Here is a 24,437-nt window from a genome sequence, read left to right as displayed (position 1 = left end):
CGGAGCGGTCGGTGCGGGCACACGTGGGCCGGGGGGATAACACCGGGGCGGGGGAACAGCACCGAACCGGGGGGTAACACCACCGAACCGGGGGAACAGCACCGAACCGGGGGGTAACACCGAACCGGAGGGAAAGCACCCGACCAGAGGGGACAGTGTGGGAGCGGGACGGCACGCAGGGCCCAGGTGAGTGGTGGCCGCTCGTGGGCAGCGGCCCCGCGGCAGGAGCCCTTGGCCGGCTGAGGCCCGCCTGTGCCCGCTGCTCCCTCCCCGCTCTCGGCCGCACCGCCGGGGCGCTGCCGGCCTGCCCGCGGCCCTGGGCCGGGAGTGCGGGGCCCGGGGGCTGCCGTGCCCGGGCAGGCCGTGACTGGGCCCCGTGAGCTGGGTGTGTTCGTGCTTGCACGGTGTTCTCCCGCTGGTGCGCTGTGCACACGTGCTCACTGTGCTCTGCCTGTGCCAGCTGCTCACACGGAGGAACTCGGCATCCTGCTGGTTGTAAACAGCTGTTGAACGGGGAAGATGGAGGAAAAAGAAAAGAAGAAGCATCGTGCAAAGCATAGCGGGCCAAAGGCAGAGAAGAAAAGGAAACGTTATCTCAATGACCTGGGAATAGGCGATGAGGAGAATGCACGGAAGAGAAACCCCAAAGCCTTTACAGTGCAGTCGGCTGTGCGGATGGCCAGGACTTTCCATCGGTGAGGAGTGGGAAGTGGCTCCGGAGGTGCAGAGGCGGCTGGAGGGGTGGGAGTTGCCTGAGCTTTCTTTGTTACTTTGTGTAGACATACACAGAGTGTGATTTTCGCTGGTGTGTCTGCCTAGGTTCATCATTCACCCAGTCACGCTGTAGTTTGTGTGTGTGTCGGCAGTGGGGTGCTTTGTGCCTCTCTGTTGCATTGTACACTGTGTTAATCTGCAGAAAAGCAGTATAGCTCCTCAGTGGGAGTTTAAGGAGCTATACCTGGTGTCTCTGCTTGTGCTCCGTTTTGTGTTCAAGCCTTTGCAAACACTGAAGACTTTCAAATAGTAAATGCCACTATCCGTGACATTCCTGTATTTATTTATTACAAATTTCTCCTCAGAACTCAGGATCTGAAGACTAAAAAGCATCACATTCCCGTGGTTGACCGGACTCCTCTGGAGCCACCTCCCGTGGTGGTGGTTGTGGTTGGCCCTCCCAAGGTTGGGAAGAGCACTGTAATAAAGTGTCTCATTAAGAACTTCACAAGGCAAAAGCTGGTTGAAATCCGGGGTCCTGTTACAATTGTTTCAGGTGAGAACAAAGATAGGAGAAATGGAAATGCTTCTTTTTGTGCTGCTTACTTGTCTTGCTTTGAGAGCTGGGATGTGTTAATGTTCTCATGATTTCTGGTCATTTTGAAGATACCATTTGGATGTGTGATCTGGCATATGTACAGTAAAAGAAGATTGGATAATTTTAAGCTAAAAAATTACAAACAGGGAAAATGAGAAACTTCTGCAGTGATGCATGTTGGATGACTTACATGCTAGACAAGAGCCTGAGTCCCAGATACCCTGGAGGAGCTCCAGGAATGTGACCTGAAAAGAAAACTGTCTGAATTGGTTTGCTCCCTCTGTTGCAGTTTTTGATGCTTAATTCTGTTTTCAGGTAAAAAACGCCGGCTGACAATTATTGAATGTGGATGTGACATTAACACAATGATTGACCTGGCTAAAGTTGCTGATTTGGTAAGTTAACATGGAATGTGATTTCTGCTGTAATTTATATTGAAAATGCTACTTTTGATTGGACTGCACCAGTGTCTGGTTTCTCTACACATTTTTTGCTATCAAAGGCAAGACTGTCTTTGGTTTCAAAGAGAACAAGACCTGAGCTCTTTGACAGACCTTATGTTCTGGAACAACCCCAGAACTTTCCTCCTGTGGGGGAAAGTAAAATGTGTGTGGTGGGGGGGATGTGAAAGAAGGGAAGTGCTGCTGAGCTCATTGCTAATGCAACTGGTAAACTTCTAGTGGGAGATCTTACTACAGGCCAAGGTGACACAGTGGCTTCTCATTAATTTTATATGGTTAAACATATAAAATCTGAAAATGAGTTTTAGTCAAGAAGTTTTCAATAATGTTCAAAGTGCAAGTATGTATTAGTGTACTGGTTGGGGTTTTTTATGCACCCTGAGGACTGTATCTGTCTCCATCTGTTTTGTAGTAATGCAGCTGATTTCAGTGGGGTGTGATCACTGTTGTAATTTACTTGCAACGTTTGCATCAAGAGATTACACCAACTGATCCTAGAGATCCAGTGCATGATCCCTTTGTTCAGAATTTTACTTTACATGTGGATTTGGAGTATAATATTCAAGCTGATTAGGTATTGGGATCCTTGTCTAAGTATGAACTATGTAAATATCTAAATACATGTGTACACTGATCTAGATATTCTTCTACTTTTATGTTTTCTACTGAGTAGGGGAAGTGTACCAAACAGTACAAATACTTCTGCTGGTATATTTGGTGGATGTTTCAGATTCTGTGTGCACATGGTGCTGAGAATCTGGTTGGATTTATTGTTAAGGGGTTGAGATTACATCAGTGCTTGAAGATCTGTCATCAGTTCCTGTATGCTTTAAGTTCTTTATTGTTAAAACCCTAAATCAACTTTGCTTCCATTTTCATGTGACTCTTGGCTGCTGTTTCAGAGCATTTTAGTGATGTGTAAAAGCAATTGCAACAAGGGAAAAAAGTTGGTTTTATTTATCAAAAGACTTGGCCTTAGCAGCATTACTGTATCCAAGACACAGATATAAGTGAAAATTTTCTTAATTCAATTTAATAAATTTTATTAATTTTCTAAGATGTTCCTGAAAATCTTGGAAGATAATCAATTTTGCATGTTTTAAATTCACCAGGTAAACACTTGTTCAGATCTTATAATAATACTGAATGTTACTGCATTCCTAGAGCATCTAGAACATCTTTATCAGCCAAGTTCCATACTTCAAATAAAAAGCCAAAGTTGGTTTTCAGGGTATATAAAAATAAAGTAGAGAACCTTTTGCAAAATTTCGGTCCCTGAGAAGCTTAAGAGTTTAAAGTGTGGTCTTTGAAATAAGCTCATGTGGGCACTCTGGTAATGCTGTAGTGAAATGTGAATATTTTATTTACAGGTTCTCATGCTCATTGATGCCAGCTTTGGATTTGAGATGGAGACATTTGAATTCCTGAACATTTGCCAGGTACATGGCTTCCCCAAAATTATGGGAGTTCTAACCCACTTGGACACATTCAAGAACAACAAACAATTAAAGAAGACTAAAAAGAAGTTAAAGCACAGATTCTGGACTGAAGTGTATCCGGTATGACATTTAACATTAATTTTTTCATGTATTTTGCTTTATGGAAGCTAAATTAAAAGTGAGTCAATACTTAAGTGTTTATTATATTCTTACATCTTTTAAATAGGTAAGTGAACAATGTTGATACTGCATCAGATTGTTTGATCTTTCTTCTGTTTGCTAAAATACTTGTGTGATTATTCTCTGTCCCAGTGTGATGAGCTGCTAAATTTGCTACTAGGTTTGTTATGCAGGTGCTGTGCAAGGAGGATCTGCTTGTAGGTCTGTTTGAGGTCTTGAGGATGTGAAGAGTTTCCCATTAAGATTTAAGGGACAATTTTCATGTTGAAGTAAACTGGTTAGTTTGATCTTTCAGAACCAGTTGTAATGTAATTTTCAGTTAAGATTTACAAATTATAATCGGGTATTAAATAGAATTTTTTGTGTTTTTATGTCTTTTTAATGTGTTTAGGGTGCCAAGTTGTTTTATTTGTCTGGGATGGTTCATGGAGAATATCAAAAGCAGGAAATTCACAATTTGGGGCGTTTTATCTCGGTTATGAAATTCCGGCCTCTCACTTGGCAAACATCTCACCCGTATGTTCTTGCAGACAGGTGTGTGTTTTTCTCTGTTCTTTATTCTCAGCCTAGATAGCACCGTGTTGTTTGAAAAAGCTGTGCTGTTAGCCCTCAGCTCTGTGTGTGAATGGGTGTTTGGTGTTCCCTGAGAGGCTTTGGGAAGGGAAGGCGCCTCTGCAGGTTTGTGCTGGTTGTGCTGTTCAGTTTTCACTTGTGTCAGATCATGTACACGCCTCTGGTATATTGTAAATACTTTTGAAGCACAGGATAGTTGAAATAATCCTGCTTGTTGATGAGTATACTGAATTTCTGTGGAAAAGAAACAGCATTCTAGTGATTAAACAACAGCTGGTGAATTAGTCCTCTGAGTTCCCTGGAATATCCCTTCTGCTCTTCTCCCAGTATAGCATTTGATTCACAGTCTCTTTGGAACGTGAAAGTAATCTTGATGGCAGCTGTGCCTGCTTGAGAAATTACCTCACCTTTCATATTTTATTACCAGAATGCTTAGAGTTATGACTAAATTCCCACAGTAATCCAAGGTGCCTTGAATGAGCCTTTTCTTTAGCTCTAATTCTTCAGGAAAAATTGTCAGAGAAGTAGATAAGCATTGTGCAAAGTCCTGCAAAATACATAAAGAGAGGGAAAATGCAAACCCCACATTCTGTAGCTTTTCAGTAACATTGTTTTTGGTTGCTGTAAGTGTTGCAGTTCCATGATTGTTGGGTCAGCTGTGCAGCTGGGTTGTGTTCCCCATTCTCCTCCTTGGCTCTGTGCGCTGCCTCCCCTGTGCAATGTGGAAAGGAGTTTCCCTCTCCTGCCTGCAGACAGCCAGTCTTTTCTGTGGTTGGTTTTGTGTTGCTCACCCCCATTCTTAGGGAAAAGAAGGTGTTGTGTGGCTGCAGGGAATGTGACATGCAGCTGTTTGCCCTCTAAGGGTGATATTGATTAGAGGAGGGTTGTGTGTGCAAAGCCGATAAAGAGTAGTTAAAATGTGCTAAGAAAGCAATACCTGTTCAGTGAAGTGTCAGTAAACCTTCTGGAAATTCGTTGAACATAATTATACAGGTTTTAAAATACAATTCTAAAATGTTTTTAGAAGATCTTTTTTTCCATGAATTTTTTCTTTCTTACGATAATTCAGTTTTGATTATTAGAGTCAGCAGATCATGCAGTGGCAGCAGTGACGTTCTCTTCTCTTAAATTACCTTTTCTCAAAAGTTACCATTGAGACTCTGGATATTTTAACTGTTATTTTAAATGTTGAGTAGAATGGAAGAGCTGACAAACCCAGAAGATGTTAGAATCAATCCCAAATGTGACAGGAAGATATCACTGTATGGATACCTGAGAGGAGCACACCTAAAAAACAAAAGTCAAATTCATATGCCAGGTAATTTATCAGTCTTAGAACTCTTTCTGTATTAAGCTGTGAAAAACAGCATAGCTGAAATTATTTGTATCTTTAAAGTATGTTATACAACAGATTTTCCACCTTTCTAAATACCTGTTACGTTTTTGAAATTTTTTTTCATAATGCATGTTTTTGTGAAAATAAATCTTGTAAATAGTTTTGCTTTTAATTGTGCAGTTTTGTTGCACTGATAAACATGTTATTCACAGTATTTAAAATTTTTTAAAAGTGTATCACTTTAGAAAGTGCTTAAAATGTAAAACATATCAGTCCTAATAATGAAAAGTTAATTTAAATTATGTGAATTAGTAAATTATGTAATATATTTCTTATGGTCAGAATTGAATAATTTATTATTTTAAGTGAATGATTAAAAAGTTTAAATTAAGAAATACCGTAGTAATAAATTTACAAACCTACTCAAAAAAGTGAGTTGTTGATTTTGGAAACAAGCAAAAACACAAACAAAGCTTTGCAGGATTCTGGTGAATTCATGTATATTTCTCTGAGTTCAGTGGTGAGGAAGAGGAATTGGATGTTTGGTATAGAGCTTCCTGTTGATGAATCATTGTCTGTCCCCTCAGGTGTTGGAGACTTCACTGTAAGTGATGTGAGTTTCCTGCCAGACCCCTGTGCTCTCCCTGAGCAGCAGAAGAAGCGTTCCTTAAATGAGAAAGAGAAGCTCGTCTATGCCCCTCTTTCAGGAGTTGGGGGTATTGTGTATGATAAAGATGCTGTTTACATTGACCTTGGTGGAAGCCATGCTCATGAAAAAGAAGAGGTAAAAGAATGCTGGTGTTTGTTTGAATTCTCTTGGAAAATAGAGTTTTTATCCTTAAAGCCAAAATAAGTGTTTAAAAATAAGCTTCTTTAAAATAATCAATCCTTATCTATCCGTGGTGGGTAATTAGTTCTTTTCTCCTTCAGGGATTGCAGAAAAGGGCTATTTCTATTATCTGTTATTGAACAAAACATTGGAAGATCACTTAATATTAAATACCTAAAGTTTGTGTAATAACTTTCCAAATACTGACCTAAGATTTATGAAATCTGGTGCTGGACCATTACTATTTTTATTTTGCAGGACATGGTGATTGTTGGAAGAAAAATTCAAGGATTTGACTGGTCAAAGGGAGGAAAAAAAAAAGATTTACCTACAAACAAATTTAATTAATCTTTTTTTTCCCTGTATTGTGCTAAATGTTAAATACCTTTGGGTCTGTGATAGTGTGTTTGCTGGTACTGTAGTGGTTGCATATTGTGAAGGATTCCCTCTTCAATTTTTCTTGGGTTGATATTAGAGATAACCTTAAAATGTGAAGAGGGAGAGGGAGATCTTGCTATTCTATTCTGAGAAAATGTTTCTTCAAAATGCTCTGCAATTTTTTATCGCATATGCATATTTCTGCTGGTTTAGACTGGTGGCTGTCATTAGACATTTGTTTATTCAACTTCATTGAAAAGTAAAAAGTCTTGTCTTTCCAGGAGGAAGTGAGGCCAAATCAGGAACTTGTTCAGAGCCTCATCTCCACACACTCAGCTATTGATGTTAAGATGGCATCAAGCAAGGTCTCTCTCTTCATGGACTCTGCACCCTTAGGTTCAGAAGATGTAGGACAAGAGTAAGTTTTGAATGCTGAGCAGTGTTTGAGCATGAATGAATCTCTAATTTCAGGCTCTAATTTAGGAAAAATTCTGAATAGAGCACAGCTAGTAAAATGACATCTTGTCTGTTTCTTCCTCTCCTGAGATTACTCATATGCCACACTGTATTTTGGGATAGGAGTAATTTGTACTAGAAAGTTTTGCAAGCAGGGTAGTCCTGCCTTCCAGGAATTTCTTGCTGATAGAAGTAACATTTCTGTTTTAATACATTCCATGGAAAATGAAGAAATTTCTTGCAATTGTTTTTGGCTATAACATTCAATAGTCTAGAATAAAGAAACATTAAAGGATGCCAGTGCCTTTCTAATGGTCTACGTAACTTCACTGTCTTTGAAAGAAAATTTGTAGAACTGTTTAACAATATTTACATGGAGCTTCATTCTTTCATTAAAATTTACTTGTACTTTGCCATCTTACCCCAAATGTGGTCTTTGGGAAAACAGGTTTGTGATGCCAAAAGAAGAGAGGCAGGTGGATTTGAAGACCGGAAGAGTTCGTCGGAAGGCTGTATTTGAAGACGAGGAGAAGGAAAATGATGATGTAGCAAGTGATGATGAAGATAACCAAGAAGAAGAAGATGAAGAAGAAGCAGTGTCTGAAGATGGAAGTGATGGTGATGATGAAAATGATACTGAGGAAGAAAGTGAGAGAGTGCTCTTGCAGGAAGGGATGGCTGTTAGGAGAGGCAAGCGTCTGAAAACAGAGGTGGCTCAGGAAGAAGCTGTGAATGAGCTACCAGCATTTGCTGACAGCGATGATGATCTGGAGATGAGCTCTGAAGAAGAAGGAGAAACTGCCCCTGAAGACAGTGAGATGGAGGAAGATGAGGAGGAGGAGGGGGATGTACAAAGGACTTGTGACGATGAAAGCTCAGGTAGTGAATTCGAGGCTGCAAGTAAAAGAGCTGAATCTAAGCACTGTGACATGGACAGTGAACATACAGAAACAAAATCACAAATCTCAGAGCACAGTCCCAAAAGAAAAGCAGTGCTCACTACAGATTCAGGAAACTGCACTGCAGAAGAGGCATCAGAATCTGAGGATGAGAACACTTCCCTTGAAGAGGGTGATGATGAAGGAGCATCACATGAGGAATTAGAAGCTGAAGAGTCAAATAGGAATGGATTTCAGCACAGTAAAGCAAAGAAAGCTGATAGTGTTAGACACACCAAAGTTAAAACTGTAGATACTGAGGATGATGATGTGGAGAACCTGCTGAGAGAGGAAGAGGAGTATGAAGAAAAAATAGATCTTTCTGCTGACACAACAGGTAGACTATAACTGTTTAATTTTTACTGTCCACTTGAATTCTATTAATTGTTAAAGGATATAATTAGTAAATACTCCATGATGTTGCCTGTCATATATATATAAAAATATGTATTTATATATAATTCTTAAGTAGCAAAACTTCAAGTTAGGAAAGCTTGAAATACTTGGTATTAAGCCTTTCATTTACATTGTAGTATGCAGTGTCAGGTTTCCTTCCTCTAAAACGGAGGTGATTCATTTTATAAACAAAACTTCATTGATTTTGCTTATACTTCTCTTTAATCTTTATAGCTATGTGTGTAAAACAAATTATGATGCTCTATAACATCTAGAAAGACTAAAACATGTTTGGGGGAATGTTACTAAAATGCATTAACTGCTCACTGAGCGCTGGAACAGGAATCTCCATCTTTGGAAATGTGCAAAAGCCGTCCTGACATGGTGCTGAGCAGCTTGTCTTAGGTGTAGCTGCTTGAGCAGTGGGGCTGGACACAGAGACTTCCAGAAGTCTCTCCCAACCTCAGCCATTCTGTGAGTCTGTGAAGAAGACACGTATCATCCTGAACATGATCAAACCTCTTACTGTTGTTAATAAATTTTTAAAATTCTATCCTAAAAAAAAAAAAAAAAAATCAGTGGTATAATTTGTTATCCACAGTTTATGTTTCTGTGTATATATAGAGTGTGAGAAAAAGGAACTGTGGGTTGTGTCTACACTTCTTAAGCCTCTTGCCATGTCCTTATTTAATTTATTTTTGTAGTTGCTGATTCTTGTTCTTTTTTGCAATTTTTTCCCCTTTTCAGGTGCACTTAAATGGAAAGAGGACCTCACACAGAAGGCAGCTGAGGCCTTTCTAAGACAGCAGCGATCAACCCCCAATCTTCGTAAACTCGTGTATGGAACAGGTACAGATCTCTTTGGAAACTTGTCTCAAGATATGGTGGCTTTTAGCTGTTACCGAGCTTTCAAGTCTTAATATTTGAGCATGGTCTTCTGATGAGAGGCTTGAGGAGAGTTAATTGACTTTTTAATTGCTGATGCTCATTTTCACTAATAATTGTAATGAGAAAACAGTCTTTACTTTTCCCATAAAAAGCATTTTGAGTTCATTTTCCAGACTACTCAGTTGTTACTCATGTTTTCTGATACAGTTATTTCTTCCAAACGTTTAAGGTTTGTAATGATCTGATACATATTATGCAAACCCACTGTGGTAATTGTGTTTCATAAAGGGATGTTGTCTGTTGGCTGGTTTCAGAAATTTCTGTCTCACAGTGACATGACTTAGTATCAGGTGTTCGTCAAGGGATAAATAGCTGGCTTAAAAGGAAGAAAAAAATTGCTATTTATGTAACTTGTCCTGTTTTAATTCACAACTTTTACAGTGGTTGTCTGAGTGTGCCAATCTCATTGTGCAGGACCTTTGTAGAACATGATGAGAATTTGGCCTTTGTAAACCTTCCACAGTGCAGGTGTGGGAAGACTTTCTGACAGATTGTCCAGTCTGGTATTCTTGATTTACACACAAGCTTAATTCCTGTTCCTGTTCACAGATCATTTTGCTATTTTCTGATTTGTGATATTGAACAAGCATCCTCTGTTTACTTATTGGGCAATTTTTTTTTAATATAACTCCAGTTATGAAAACAACTGGATCAGGGTACCTTTTCTTCAGGCTTTTACATTTAAAATGGTTCCAGTTTGGTTCTTTTATTTCCTCAACTGCTGTAGCTGTTGGGAAACATGAGGAGGGAGGTGGTTAATGAATTTCATGCATGTACTGTGGGGGAAATCATCACAGCCTGTGTGTTTGGTTTAGCTGTGGAGGATGAGGACCAGGAGAGCGAGGATGCAGATGATGAACTTGGAGGTTTGTTTCGTGTCAGCCGTCCAGACAAAGCATCCAAACAGAAGGCTAATGCTCTTGACTGCTCCAAATTTCTGGTGGAAAAGCTGCAAGATTGGGATTTAGAAGAGGTAATGCCACTGGATAATTGGTTCTGCATATCCTGCCTGGTTCTGTCCTGGCTGTGTCTCATAAAGCATGATTGAGTTGTCATTGAAACAGACCTGTGGGGAGCTATGGCCACAGTGTCTTAGATTGTGCCACTTGCTGTCACTGTAAGTAACAGATTCCAAAGTTTGTTCTTACAAGAGCGGCAAGTTACAGTAAATCAGTTTAATGCTTGACTCACTTGAAATTTGGTGGATGATAGTTTGTTCTTTATTTACCAAAAAGTAAAAAGCAGGGGAGAGACCCAAGTGAAAATACAATGTAGGATAGAGATTTTGGTAGTGCAAAGACCTTTGGGCAAGAATTAAACTGGATTCACAATCCTGCTTTTGGGGAGGCATTGTGCAGTTTTGGTCATGGTGTCTTGATGTGGAGCTGCATGTGAGAATTGTCTCTGAGGTGATATCTCTGATGGGGGAGTGGGGAATGTCTTGGGGAACGTTTCTGTTGATGATAAGCTGCGGCTGTGCAAGGCAATGACAATTATTTTGCAGGTTATGAGCAGTATTCGAGACTGCTTTGTTACTGGAAAGTGGGAGGATGATAAAGATGCAGCAAAGCTGTTGGAGGAAGATGGTATGTGTAACACTTCTAAAATTATTCCTGTATACAGGATTTTTAAGAAAAATATGACTTTTTACTTATGTATGTAGAATATTGTACCTTAGTGCATCACTTGCAGGGGTTTTTTTTTCAAATTCTTACATAGATACTAACATGATTACACATTGCTGTCAATCACTGTAGAAACATTAGGCACATACCAAATTCTGGAAATTTACTTTCTGAAAAATAGAGTATGTAGTTAAAATTACAAAATGGAGTCCTTAGTCTCAACTTGGACATGCCAGCTTTGAATTATGTATCTGAGTTCATCTAGTCATCATATATGGTTTATTCATTTGGATAGTCGTGGTAGAAATAAAGAGAAACTATTCTTTATTGGGAAGACAAACTTGTCTTTCATGTTAGACTGAAAAGTGAGATTTATCTCCAGATGTTTTGGAGGTGCTATTTTTGTTTGTTTTTTTTTTTTTGAAGTAGGAAATACCTTAAAAATTGATAATGTGGCTGTATCTTACATGCATCATGATTGTGCTTTAACAGGCTTCTATAAGCCTATGTTTTTAACCTAAAGACTGTCAGCTATATTTAATTTTTTTTTTTTAATTAAACATAGGAACTCAATTGCTCTGCTGGTGTATTGTGTCATTAGAGTGCAAACTAATGTATTGGGACTCCTTTGGGGTGATCTAAACTTCATTTACATTTTTTAGATCATAAGGGTGTTGAAAGGGTAAAGGAGGAGCCACGTTGAGTTTAGGTGGGAATTTTCAGCTGAAGCTATAGAGAGGGCAGAACAAACATATAAAACTTGATGGGAATCAAAAATATTTGGACTGAAACTAATCTCCATAGCAGCACTTAGAAATGCATAGTACTGAACACATGGGAGATGGTGTGGAGCAATACAGCAGAATGGTTAACTAATGCTCACATGTCTTGGGTGCTCACTGTTGCAGAAGAGCTGTATGGAGATTTTGAAGATCTGGAAACTGGGGTTGTGCACAAAGGAAAGGCTGCTGCTGGAGGAGAGCAGGTCTGATCTGCATTTTTATGTTCTTTAGCAACATAAGTGTATGTTTCTTTTCAAGTGGTAGGCATCCTATGTAATAAATTTGGTGTTCATAGAATCAATAGGAAGGAAATCAGTGGGAGCATGAAAGAAAATTTATGTTTATTACTGACTTTATCTAGAGTGGCGTGTTTTTAGCCTGAGCCTGAATTTTTGTTTATAGTTAATTATATAGAAGTCACCTCACTTATTTAACAGTAGGTGTCAGGCTTAATCAAGAGCTGGAGGATCTGGAGGCAGGAGAGAAGTATTTTAAAACCAAATGTAATCATAACTGTTTGTACTATGTCATCTCATCTGATGCAGAAGATTACAGCACTCTGTTTAAACACAACAAATAATGGAAACTTGACACAGTTTCCTAGTTCATTCCTCTTATCTGCATAAAGGAGGTTGGTGGAAGCAATATTATGCTGTGGCTTGGATATTTTCCAATAACAGAACTGTAGTTGTCTGTGACAGTACAAACTGAAAAATCAATTTCTTTTTGGACTGAGCAACTTGATGGTTTTGCATTCATTACAAAATTGAGGGTAATGGCATAATTTTGGCAGTTTCTAAATGGTCTGTGAACAAACTTCCTTCTCCCTGGTCTCCAGAGTGCTTCCAGGCTTCCAGCTTGCTCAATGCTGTCAAAAATTACTTTTTTTTCCTCCTGTATTATAAATGCTTATATTAGCTCTAGAATAACAGGTAGGTCAGTTCTAGGGTCTGTTCCCTTACATTAAAATGATCTTTAGTCAAAAAAGTTTTGTCAGTGAAAAGAAATATGATTAGATCATGAGATCTTTTGGTCCTTGCTGAAGTTGTCTCCTTTGTATGAATAGCTTACTAATTTCTGTCTGAAATTGAAATGTTTTTCAAATGTCTAATAATTGACACTATAAGAAAATACTTTTATAGATATGGTTAAACAGTATTGTTTAACAATATCTGTCAAACTGTTGATCAGAATGGATCATTTTCAGTGAACCATTTTACATGTTTGACAACTTATTGTTGATTAGTCTGGAAGTGAAGAAGAGGAGGAGGAAGATGAAAAAATGTCCAAACCAGAACCTGAGGAGGAAGAAAAGAAAAAGGAGCGCATGGACAAGAAAAGAAAACTTAAAGAAATGTTTGATGCAGAATATGATGAAGGGGATGCCACATACTTTGATGATCTTAAAGAAGAAATGCATAAACAAGCCCAGGTACAATCTGCTAATTTGACAATTTATCTGGCTACATGTCTCCACAATGCTCCACAGAGTTTGTCTCCCAAAGATTTTTTCCTGGAGACACAGGTGATGCTCAGGAGGTATTTCAGAAAGTACACACAAAGAAATACATGCTTGTGCTTTTTTTATGCTTGAACTTTTTGATCCTGTTATCTGGAAGGGAAAACAAGCAAACAAGCCAAACAAATGAAAGCTTAATTTAAACTGAGTGCGGTATTTAACCATACTTTAAATCACTGAATAAGCCAGGATGTATCATCTAAACTTCAACTGCTTAAAAAGTTTTTAAATAAAAAAGGCATCCTTTTATGTGTAGGAAGGTGCAAATTCTCCTCATATTAATTTCTGCCATATATTTTCCTGGTATTATTTTTAGTGTGATTTTTTGCACTGTTATTAATGGATAAGTAAATTCTCTGTGACAGTCCTTTTCTTCCAACTGTGAAGTTATTTTGAGGAAAAAATAATTAATGACTATTGCTCTGTACATGTGGTAGAAGTCTTCAGTGTAACTGTATCCAGAATGTGAGGTGTTGGTTTTGTTCCAGGCCTTTGTTTTTTTTACATGAGAACTTGTAAGCTTAAAAGTAGCTTCCTTCTTGGACTGACTTGGGTGAACACTGCCTTACATTAATAACTATAATGATGTTAATAACTTCACTGTCTTGTCTTCTGACAAAATTTTGCCCTAAGCAGTTGTTAAGTTAATCCTTACCTGCTTGTATTACTCTCTGTCACAAAGGATGATATGAACTCTGGTATGCTGATGCACTGAGAGCACTTTAAGGGTAAAGAAGGACATTCCTCTAAAAGAATCAGTGTCTTATGGGTGGCTAAACATCAGGAGCTAGAACAGGAGGGTGAGGCTCCTGTTATTTACGAGGATATCTTCTTAAATATTTGCACAGTATCTACTTCCTTATCCCATGGTACAAAAGAGCTTTTGATGATGCACAGTGTGAGGATGCACAAAATTATTTTTAAGTTGCTGAGTTGCAGCATGGTGTCATGAAGTGATACCTTAAAGATCAGGACGTTAACTTTAAAAGGTAGTACTTGGGCTCCTAAATCAAAAAATGTACTTTGGACAGTTGTATCTTTAAAATCCAAAGTCACACCATAGTGAAAGGTGTATCAGAAGTCACTCAGCCATTTGCTTCTCTTGGGTACTGTCTTTCAAGCAGACTAGCAGGCCCGCTTGGGATCCTCAATTGGAAGGGCTTTGTGGTGGTAGAGATCTTCCTCTGAATAGGAAGTCACAAAACCTATTAGATCTTTCCCAAAAAGATTTATATAAATGTTAGAATGTTTTAAATAGAACCATCCCTTCCTGAACAAGTTGGTAATACTTGAATTTTGTGAATTATGTCTTTGTCACATAGCTTAATCGAGCAGAATTTGAAGATCAGGATGATGAGACCAGAGTGCAGTATGAGGGATTCAGGCCTGGCATGTACGTTCGAATAGAGATTGAGAATGTGCCGTGTGAATTTGTCCTGAACTTTGATCCTCATTATCCCATCATCCTGGGTGGTCTCGGCAACAGCGAGGGAAATGTCGGCTACGTACAGGTACGGAGCCGAAGGGCTGAGTGTGTTTTATCTCAGTGCAGGTGTGCTTCAGGGTGTCTGGAGTTACTGCTTTCTGTGTACTTAAAATACAGAAAACACAGAGAGAAACTTCCATCCTTGTCTCCTGAATAGGGGATTTGCTCTTAACACAAAGTGTAATTCTACAACTGCAGATTCTGGATTTTACAGGCTTAATTGGATAACTGGAAAAGGTTACTGTTGTTTAATGTTCAGCTGCAGAGGTGTTTCAGGACTAAGGTCTGATACTGTGATTGCTAAATTGCAAACATTAATTGCACTCTGACCTTTGTGATCTATATACAAGTGACTACAGAAAAGCTACTAGCACATATATAAATGTATTTTTAATATACTTGCTTGTATTCATACACACATGGCTTCAGAGTGAGTAAAATACTGATTGATCTTCCCAGTCAACCTAATGTTATTGAAGATAAAGATAAAGCCTAATGTATAAAAAATTCTAGTGTAGCTAGTTGTTTTCAATCATTCCTGAAAAACTAAGGCTTGAATGTCAGAATCGCTGTTGCCATCCTGTAGTAGCATGGTTCACCCTCTCTCCTCACCAGCTGCGCCTGAAGAAGCACCGGTGGTACAAGAAGATCCTGAAGACGCGCGATCCCCTGATCCTGTCGCTGGGCTGGAGGCGCTTCCAGACCATCCCCATGTTCTACATCGAGGACCACAACGGGCGGCACCGGCTGCTGAAGTACACCCCGCAGCACATGCACTGCGGGGCGGCCTTCTGGGGTGAGCTGAGCTCCTGTGTCCCGCTCACTTCAGCACTCTGCAGCTCTCGGGCTTTGCGGGATGTACCAGGGAATGCAGCTCTTGGAATGAGAAGTACAGCTTTTGAAACTTCCCCGTGGAACAAAAAATAACACCAAGTAGTATGGGAAAATAGGCAGTTCTCTAATATTTGTGGATTATTTAAATGATTTGTGAATTGCTTGGCTTTTAAACAAATTCTCAGCATTCTGCTAAGTTGTAGAAAATGAAGAGGAACCTGATTTGTGTGCAGATAGACTTTGCACACCTTATGGGCCAAGCCCTTGCATGAGTAACTTCTTGGTAACCATTCCTTTATGGGGCTTTAAATGTGAGCAATAGTTTGAGTTTTTTAAACTTTGGTTTTCTTAATTGAGTATATCTGTCATGTATTTTTAAGCTTTTGGAATTTAAATAGGGGCTAGATATTGTGTAGTAAAACTTCTCAGAAATTTTTACATTTAATTTTCTTTTAGGGCCCATCACTCCTCAGGGGACAGGATTTTTGGCAGTGCAGTCTGTCAGTGGCACGACGGTAGGTTTGTTACCACAGAATGTTTATTAATGCTTTCTATGGATGTTTGGGCAAAATATATGTGTTTTGGGAAGAAGGTCTACATTATGATAAGACAGATAAAACTCAAAAGCTTGAGTCCAGCTACTTTCAAAAGGTGTATTATGTTGAGATGGGAAACTGTATGGAGAGGATTTTTTTGGTTGGTTTGGTTGGTTTTTTTAAACAAATTTCAGGAAGAAATTGTGTATTGTGAGGGTGATGAGGCTCTGGCACAGGTTGCCCAGAGAGTCTCTGGATTCAAGGCCAGGTTGCATGGGGCCATGAGCAGCCTGGTCTAGTGGAAGGTGCCCATGGCAGAGGTGTTGGAATGAGATGATCTTTGAGGTCCCTTCAAAACCAAGCAATTCCATAATTCCAATTTAAATAGTGTTAAAGCAGTATTTATCAGATATGATCTTTATTAGATATATATTAATCAAAGGTAAGTTCATGTTTGCAGACAATTGGTAACAAAAGCTTTGCATGGCCTTGTAATGAGCTTGTCAGTAATCAGTGGTGATTATCTCCTTCCTAAAATATGCCTTCGAGTACTGTTGCACAGTTGTCTTTTTGTGTGTTTTAAACGTCTGTTTCCATCATGTGTCCCTCGCATAATACAGTGTCTTAGAGCAGTGCACAAAGCATTTCTCCTTTGAGACTTTCTGTCTGAGTAAGATTCTGTTTCATAAAGAGAGCACAGTGAGGTAGATCACAAGGACTTTTAGATTGTTTCCAAGGTAATTAGAATGGCAGTTATGGAAGTCTCATTAGTGAATGGTAGGAATGTTATGTCAGCAGCACCTCAACTAGTCTGTACTCGTCATTCTGCATTTTTCATGCTGCATTACTTCTGTAAAGGTTAGAAATTCTGAATCTTAAAAGTGAAATGTGGAGTGCAGGTGCCCCACAACATCCTTCTCTCTAAGTTGGAAAGATATTCATTCAATGGGTGGACTCTTCAGTGGAGCAGGAGTTGGTTCAATGGCCACATTGGAGGGTGGTGGTCAACAGCGCAGTGTCCTGATGTGCAGTGATGACAAGTGGTGTCCCTCAGCAGTCTGCACTGGGACCAGCACTGTTTGATCAGCACTGACCATAAGTGACACAGGAGTTTGCAGGCACCACCAAGCTGAGTGGTTGACGTGCCTGAGGAACGGAATGCAGTCCAGGGGAGCCTTGAGAAGTGGTCCTGGGGGAAGCCCATAAGGTTCAACAAGGCCAGGTGCAAGGTCCTGCACCAAACCTGGGGCAACCCCCAGTGTCAGTGCAGGTTGTGCAGTGAAGGGATTGAGAGCAGCCCCTGCTGGGAAGGACTTGGGGATTCTGGTGGGCAAGAGGCTGGACATGCTGGACTTGCAGCCCAGAGAGCATATCACATCCTGGGCTGCAGCAAGAGCAGTGCCAGCAGCAGCGCAAGGGAGGGGATTCTGCCCCTCTGCTCTGCTCTGGTGAGACCCCAGCTGGAGTACCATGGCCAGCCTTGGGGCCCTCAGCACAGGAAAGACAGGGAGCTGTTGGAGCAGCTCCAGAGAGCAGTCATGAAGATTATTGAAAGGATGGAGCACCTCTCCCAGGAGGAAGGGCTGTGAGAGAGTTGGGGTTCATCATGGAGAAGAGAAAGCTCTGGGGAGACCGCATTGCAGCCTTTCAGTACATAAGGGGGGGCTTAAATATGGGGATAAACTTAGCAGGGCCTGCTGTGATAGGATAAGGGGGAATGATTTTAAATTAAAAGAGTTGATGTAGTTGATGAGGAGGAAGTTTTTTACAACAAGGGTGGTAAAACACAAAACAGGTTGATGAGAGAAGTTGTGGATGCCCCATCTCTGGAAATACTCAGAGTCAGATTGGATGGGGCTCTGAGCAACCTGATCTATTGGAAGATGTCCCTGGTCACTTCAGGGGGTGGGACTAGATGACCTTTAGAAGTCATCTAGATGACCTTCCAATCCAACTATTTTATGATTCTGTGATTCTAAATGGTGTCTTCACTGTTTGACAAATACACATTCAGCAGTGTCTTTCCTATCTGATGTTTCAGCCTGACTTCCGGATTGCTGCCACAGGAGTTGTGCTTGATTTAGATAAATCCATAACTATTGTAAAGAAATTAAAGCTAACCGGTTTTCCATTCAAAATTTTCAAGAACACTTGTTTTATTAAGGTAAGTTCATAGGTATGTATACTGCAAAACCAGATGTACTGATGTTAGGAAGGAATACAACCTGGGATTGTTTTTCCTGAGGCATAAATTCTCAGTTATTGTTGAATGCTGTTCTGGATCTCAGGAGCTGCCTGTGGTTTTTTGACCTCCCTTCCATGTGATCTAAAGGTACTGGTTACTACAAGAAATACAAATAATTGTTAACCAGACAAAAAATTCAGGAACAATCTCCTGATTCACATTCAGTGTGATTTTTTTTTTTTCCCTTCCCACCCCCTGCTTCTTTCCTAAAACCCACTGATTAGCAGTGGCAGACACCTTTGGGGGATGTAAACCAGTGCCTGGTAGGTATCAGTCTCTTCCCACTAAATTTCAGCTCTGGAGTCAAAGAAGACTTCTAGCAGTGCTTAAGGCTTCTCAGTTACAGTTAAAAAATGTTTGGTGTAGGAAGTGCTGCAGAAGTGAATGTTCACTGACCTTCCCACTGTGCTTAGCTGGCCTTTCAGGCTCAGGGAGAGCTTAGGTTGTTCTGCATTTGAGGCAGCAAGCAGCTAAGCAGTGATCCCAGCAATGAAGCACTCAAGTATTTGCACTAGGCATAGACAGAATTTTTTCTTGCTTTTCTTGTGATATATGAAAGAAGCACAAATCTTCAAGAACAGTATTGTATTAGAATCTCAGAACTAGCAACTTAGGGCAGTTTGTTTGCTTTTAAGGTATCCTGTGTTCCAGCAAATTACTTTAAAGGAGAACTATAAAGCTTCTGTAGATATGTTCTGTTTTGAAATTTTAAATATATATATTTAATGCTTAGCAACCTTGCCTGTGATGCATGACTAAGTAGATTGCTTTCAGTAGCTCACCTAAAGTCAGCTGAGTGGGTTTTTGGCATGATCAGCACTCTTGGTGTAAAGACAATGCTACAATGCTATGCTCCTGTTTCTTTATAAGATATGCTTGTGGGAATTCTGGTTTTGTGGCCTAGGTCACAGAGAGAGACTTGGCATCTTGAATGATGGTGGGTAATTCACATTTTCAGGGAATGTTTAACTCTCAGTTGGAAGTGGCTAAATTTGAAGGTGCAGCGATCCGTAGCGTGAGCGGCATCCGAGGACAGATCAAAAAGGCCCTCCGAGCTCCCGTGGGTGCTTTCAGAGCAACATTTGAAGACAAGTTGCTGATGAGTGGTAAGTTGCACATTGCATGTAAGTTATCACACAACTTTCATCCTTCTTCACAGATTGTAAAGCAGTGTCTCAGAATTCCGGGATCTGATAATTGAGATGTGAATTCATAGAGTAAGAAATACCTTGTGAGATGCAGAGTGAAATTCAAAAGAAGTATATTTTATGTTGGATTTCTTTCACTTAGACTCAGAAGTCATATAGAATGCAGATGAAAAGGGTTGAGTTGAAGACATGCATCTTCAAATGTTTTAATGCTTTCACAGCATGGTTTTAGTGTTTTACCTAGCCTTTCTCCTTGAACATGATGAATTTAATTTAGTGGTACAAGTGCTAGAAGGACACTTTTCTGACAAGTCCAAGGACTGGTATTGTAACTCCAGTAAACTTTTTTTCTGTAACCTTTTGGGGAAACAGTGCAGAGGATCTCCTGTGTTTGCTGAGTGTCACTGTGATATTGAGAATATGAGTTTATACTTACTTGGGTTTATATGCCCTAGTTTCCTAAACACACCAAAATCACAGATAGTACAAAATAAAAGCAAGTTAGTTCTTTTATAAATATAGGCAAAGGAAAAGAAAATTGGTTTTGTCAGTAATTATACAGGTACATCTACATATATGAATTTTCTTGTTTGTTCTTGAATATGAATGATGAACAGGATGGTATTCAGCTGCCTACTCTTCAGGAATGTGTGCTGTTCATGCCTTTATGCTTTTACCACAAGTTGAAGACATGTGGTCTATATACGAAACACAATGCTAGCATGTGGTGTAGTATCTGTTCTGTTCAGGCAATCTTTGCTTAGCATGTGGATGTGATGAACTCTTTACATTTCATATTTTTGGAGCCAAGTAACGTTCCCTTTTCTTTCAGATATTGTTTTTGTGAGGACTTGGTATCCTGTTTCTATCCCAGCATTTTATAACCCCGTAACATCCCTGCTGAAACCAGCAGGTGAGAAGGATAGCTGGAGTGGAATGAAGACAACAGGCCAGCTGAGGTATGAGCGAGGCATCAAACTGAAACAAAACAAGGATTCTCTCTATAAGGTATATCTCTGTTTTGTTTTGTTTTTTAAAACCAGTCAAATTTGCAGTGTGTCTCATAGCTGTGCAAACTGAGAGCAGTATAAATACATGTTCATACACATGCATGTGTGACTTTAAATTTTTACCTACAAGGCACAGTCCTGGCATGAGATGGAAATAAAACAGTTGAGAGTAGATTGTTATGGGTCAGTTTAAATTTATAAAGTAATCTGCAGGGTAGAAGTCTTCTCCAGAAGCTTACAGAGACTTCTGCTGTAGTAATTGGGGTGAACATATAATTTACAGTTCAGTCCAAGGATGTCAGAGGATGTTGGTTTTTTTACTTTTGGTTTGTGTTTTTTGTGGTTTGTTTGGTTTGGGGTTTTTTTGAATGTGTATTTCTGTTTAGGTTTGTGGTGTTTTCTGGGGTATTTTCCCCGCTGAAAGATGAAAAATTAAATAAAAGCTTTTTAAGATCATAAGTGTTGTATGTATGTTCTGTATTTATTCTTTTAGCCTATTGTGAGGGAGAAGAGGCACTTCAATAAGCTCCACATTCCTAAAGCACTGCAGAAGGCACTGCCTTTTAAGAACAAGCCTAAGAATCTTGAGAAGAAAGGCAAAACTCCAAAAGACCAGTGGAGACCAGCTGTTATCAGGGAGCCTCATGAAAAGAAGGTAATTATCACTTACTCTGAATCAAGGACTCCTGAAGGGTAAATGTGTTGTTTAAAGCTTTTCTAACTATTGTTTTGGCATTCGAATCTACTGCTAATGCTAAAGATATATATGTTCCTAGTGGAAAACGATCACTTGCAATTTGTTTTGTTCCTGTTCGGCACACAGTATGTATATGGAACTGTCACTGAGTGGATGGTGTCTATTTTTTAGACTAGTAGGTCACCTGAAGCCTAAATACGACTTTTGTCCTTGTCACAGCACTTGCAAGGTATTTCACTTGGATTTAGTGCTCTCGTATTACGGGTGACTTAAATTGGCAGCTGCAGTTTTTTATTTGACTTGTCATTGCCATGCATTATTAACACAGACAGGATTTGAAGCAAATACTCTGCTTCCAAAATTGAGAATTAGAGTGCTTGCAGAGGCAAAAAGATCCAAACTGCAGTTTAAGTGTTCTATAGTAGCAATTAGGCATAGCCTTTTAAAAGCTAGCTAACCAAAATCAGAGTTCACAAAAATTAAAGCTTTGATTAACTTCCTAACAGGATAAATAATTAAACCATTTTAGAAATTGGGTAACAGGTGCAGATATAATTAGGAACTTGCCTTGAATCTCTGATTCATTATGTGTGTCTGCTGAGGTTACACTGTTTCTTGCTCACCAAAACTGAGCTGCATGTATATTGATTGTCTGTTTTCTGTTCTAGATATCAGCTCTGCTCAGTGCTTTGAGTACAGTGAATAATTACAAGATAAATAAAGCCAAAGTAAAGCATCGGGAACAGCTTAAAGAATATCTCAAAGTTAAGCAGAAGGAGGATGAACAGAAATTCAAGAGGCAAAAGGAGGCTAAGAAAAAAGTCTATCGCATACTGGGACAAAGGGAGAAAAAGAGGCAGAAGTCAAGCTTGAAAGGATCTAGTAAGGGAGAGAAGAGCATGTGAAATTTCATCAGATTTCAGGCCAAATGAGGAAATAGGGTAGCTGTGCAATGTTCTCTTGAAGAAACAAAAAGGCCTTGGACTACACCAGATGTACTTTCAAGAGAAGAAAGAAATGCAAATATGACCTTACTCACACTCTTGAATACATTTGGTATTGTATATAAATAAGATGTAGAAGTATGAATTGTGGTTTTTATACAGGAATATTCTGGAGGACTTTGTATTTCAGTATATTTCTATTCATACTGCATATTTCTGTCTAGCCAATAAAGTATTTTAATCAATTACAGAATATTGTTTCTTTGTGTTTTGTCTTAGTGAACTTCTGTGGAAGAAAACTCCCCATAATGTCTCCAAATATGTCCCTTACTTTGAGCTATTACCTAAATTTTGCCCTTGGCAAATCTCTTATTAAAAGGTGTGAAGATCAACAGTTACTGGGTAGGAGTTTGGGAAATTCTTTATCTTTGATCAGAGTAGCTCACTCCTGTACTTAGATCATTTCCCCCTGCATGAAAGATCTCAGTTTTTTCCACCTCTCACTAGGTTATTAAGCAGATCTTCAAAATAGTGTTGCATCTAGATCTTGTGTTACTTGGCCAATTTTGGCGCCCTGAGGCTGTCAGTAGGTCCCTCACTGACTGCAGCTTTCTGGGAAAACAGTATCAGACCTTTCCCAAATGTCTGTAGCTACTCTGTGATTTTCTGTGGGGTAAGCACTGACAGGGTAACTTGCTTCCTTTGGGAAAATCTTCCTGTATCCAGCCAGTTTGGTTTCACGGTACACTGTTAGGCTTAAGATGAATGGAGAGAAGAGGTTGTAGATGGTTTCAATCCTGTTGAATTAACTGACAGTGGAAGCCTTTCTCTGTATGACGGAAGACTTTGAACAATCATTTTGTTGGAAGAGCAGTAGAATTTATTTTTTATGCCATCTATGGCATAAAAAAGTAGTTACTATGATATACCTATTTTTAATACTTCATCCTCAAACAGGCAGTGGGGCAGATAATATCAGTAATTTCTTGGTCTCATTTCTGAAAAAGTTTACTCTTTGTCGTCAAGCTGAAATTCATTATTATTGCACTGTAGTAATATTTGCTATCTCAGATGTGAGATCCCATGTGGGATCAGGCTGCCTCACACAAAAGCCTTTGGTTGAATGGGTCTGTAGATTTTTTTTAAACATTTTAGTGTTTTGGGATTTTCTTAATTAATCTCATAATGTTCTGTTTACTGATATTGAAATTCTAATGCATCCATCTTTGTCTATATGATACTAGGCCGACACCTGACTCAAATTAATTTGTCAGTAATTTTTTTTTTCCCTTGTGAGATTCAGATGAGGTCACGTGAATATGAAAACATGGTTTATGTTTGAATAATTGAAGAGTCTCTGCTGAATAGACAACTGCTGCCTTCAGAGACTTACAAGGAAATTGTTGGCATTTTGCCCCACGGAGCAGTACAGGATGGTTGGCCGTGGCTTTGTTTCTGCTGGGTTCTTTCTGCTTCTGTCCAGCTGTGCTAGGCTAGTTCTAATCAAGCCATCAAGGAAATGTTTCCTCTTAACCCTGTTTTTATGCTGATGTGAGCAAACTTCCATCTTAAGTGCTGTTGTTTGCATCTTCCATGCATTCACATGTGACAAGCAGTTGCCTGGGAAGTTAGCACTGCACATTTGACTTTAGGTTTTCATATTTGCTATTTGCATGTCATGAAAAATTACTTTGATCTGGTTTATCCATAATAGCTCTGCCAGAGACAAAAATGGTGGGCTTCAGTCTTCTTTTCATTGTGGAGAGAAGCACCTGGAGGGCCAACTGAGCGTGAAGATGTGACACCTGGGAAGACAGTATGATACTTGGTTTGGATTATACTTGTTTTCTTCAGGAAGTCTTCTTCAATGGGAGAGAAAACGCTGGAAATTGACCAGATTTGTTTGAAATGAAGACAAGTTTGGTGGCAGGCGGGAGCTGGTGTGTGTGGTGGGCCCCGCCGAGAGAAAGGCGCTGGCACAGGGGCCGGGCCCGGGCCTTCCCTGCCGGCTGCGGCTGCTCCCGCATTTCCAGCCCTGCGGGAAGGCTCCAGGGGCCCTGCCCCGGCATTTCTGCCAGCCTGGAAAGAGCTACAGCTCCTGCGTGCCTGGAGAGATGTTAATACTGCTTTGAGGAGAACCACCACGTGCCAGCTAACAAAGGTATTTGGGTTTTGTCCCCAAACACGAAATAAATCTTGCTTTTAGTGGTAGCGGCAATCTCACGGTGCTTTTGGCCTGCTTTTAGCAGGGATTGTTTCAGCTGTGCCCCCGCCCAGCCCCACATCCCTCGCCACAGCCTCCAAGTAAAACTGCCCTAGGAAAACAAACAATATTTACTGCTCCTCCTCAGCTGCTGAAGCAGCC

The 24,437-nt window shown here is 39.8% G+C and overlaps 1 protein-coding gene across 1 annotated transcript; it reads left to right on the top strand.

Moving 5' to 3' along the window:
• The first annotated feature begins 87 nt into the window (after positions 1-87).
• BMS1 (BMS1 ribosome biogenesis factor) lies at positions 88-22,322 on the top strand. Its single transcript, XM_041474921.1, has 23 exons — positions 88-186; positions 461-695; positions 1,080-1,270; positions 1,628-1,707; positions 3,144-3,332; positions 3,784-3,926; positions 5,162-5,283; positions 5,889-6,085; positions 6,790-6,926; positions 7,413-8,239; positions 9,046-9,147; positions 10,062-10,219; positions 10,751-10,832; positions 11,780-11,856; positions 12,900-13,085; positions 14,495-14,683; positions 15,274-15,454; positions 15,949-16,007; positions 18,070-18,192; positions 19,232-19,379; positions 20,254-20,429; positions 20,925-21,086; positions 21,797-22,322. The coding sequence occupies exons 2-23, from the start codon at positions 520-522 to the stop codon at positions 22,031-22,033; spliced, it is 3,942 nt and encodes a 1,313-aa protein (XP_041330855.1). The 5' UTR covers positions 88-186; positions 461-519; the 3' UTR covers positions 22,034-22,322.
• Positions 22,323-24,437: the final 2,115 nt, after the last annotated feature.

Source organism: Pyrgilauda ruficollis, unplaced genomic scaffold (genome assembly GCF_017590135.1).
Source record: "Pyrgilauda ruficollis isolate IOZ18807 unplaced genomic scaffold, ASM1759013v1 scaffold11, whole genome shotgun sequence".
Classification (NCBI taxonomy): Eukaryota; Metazoa; Chordata; class Aves; order Passeriformes; family Passeridae; genus Pyrgilauda; species Pyrgilauda ruficollis.
Note: the sequence above shows the minus strand (reverse complement) of the source record. Positions and strands in the feature narration are given on the sequence as shown.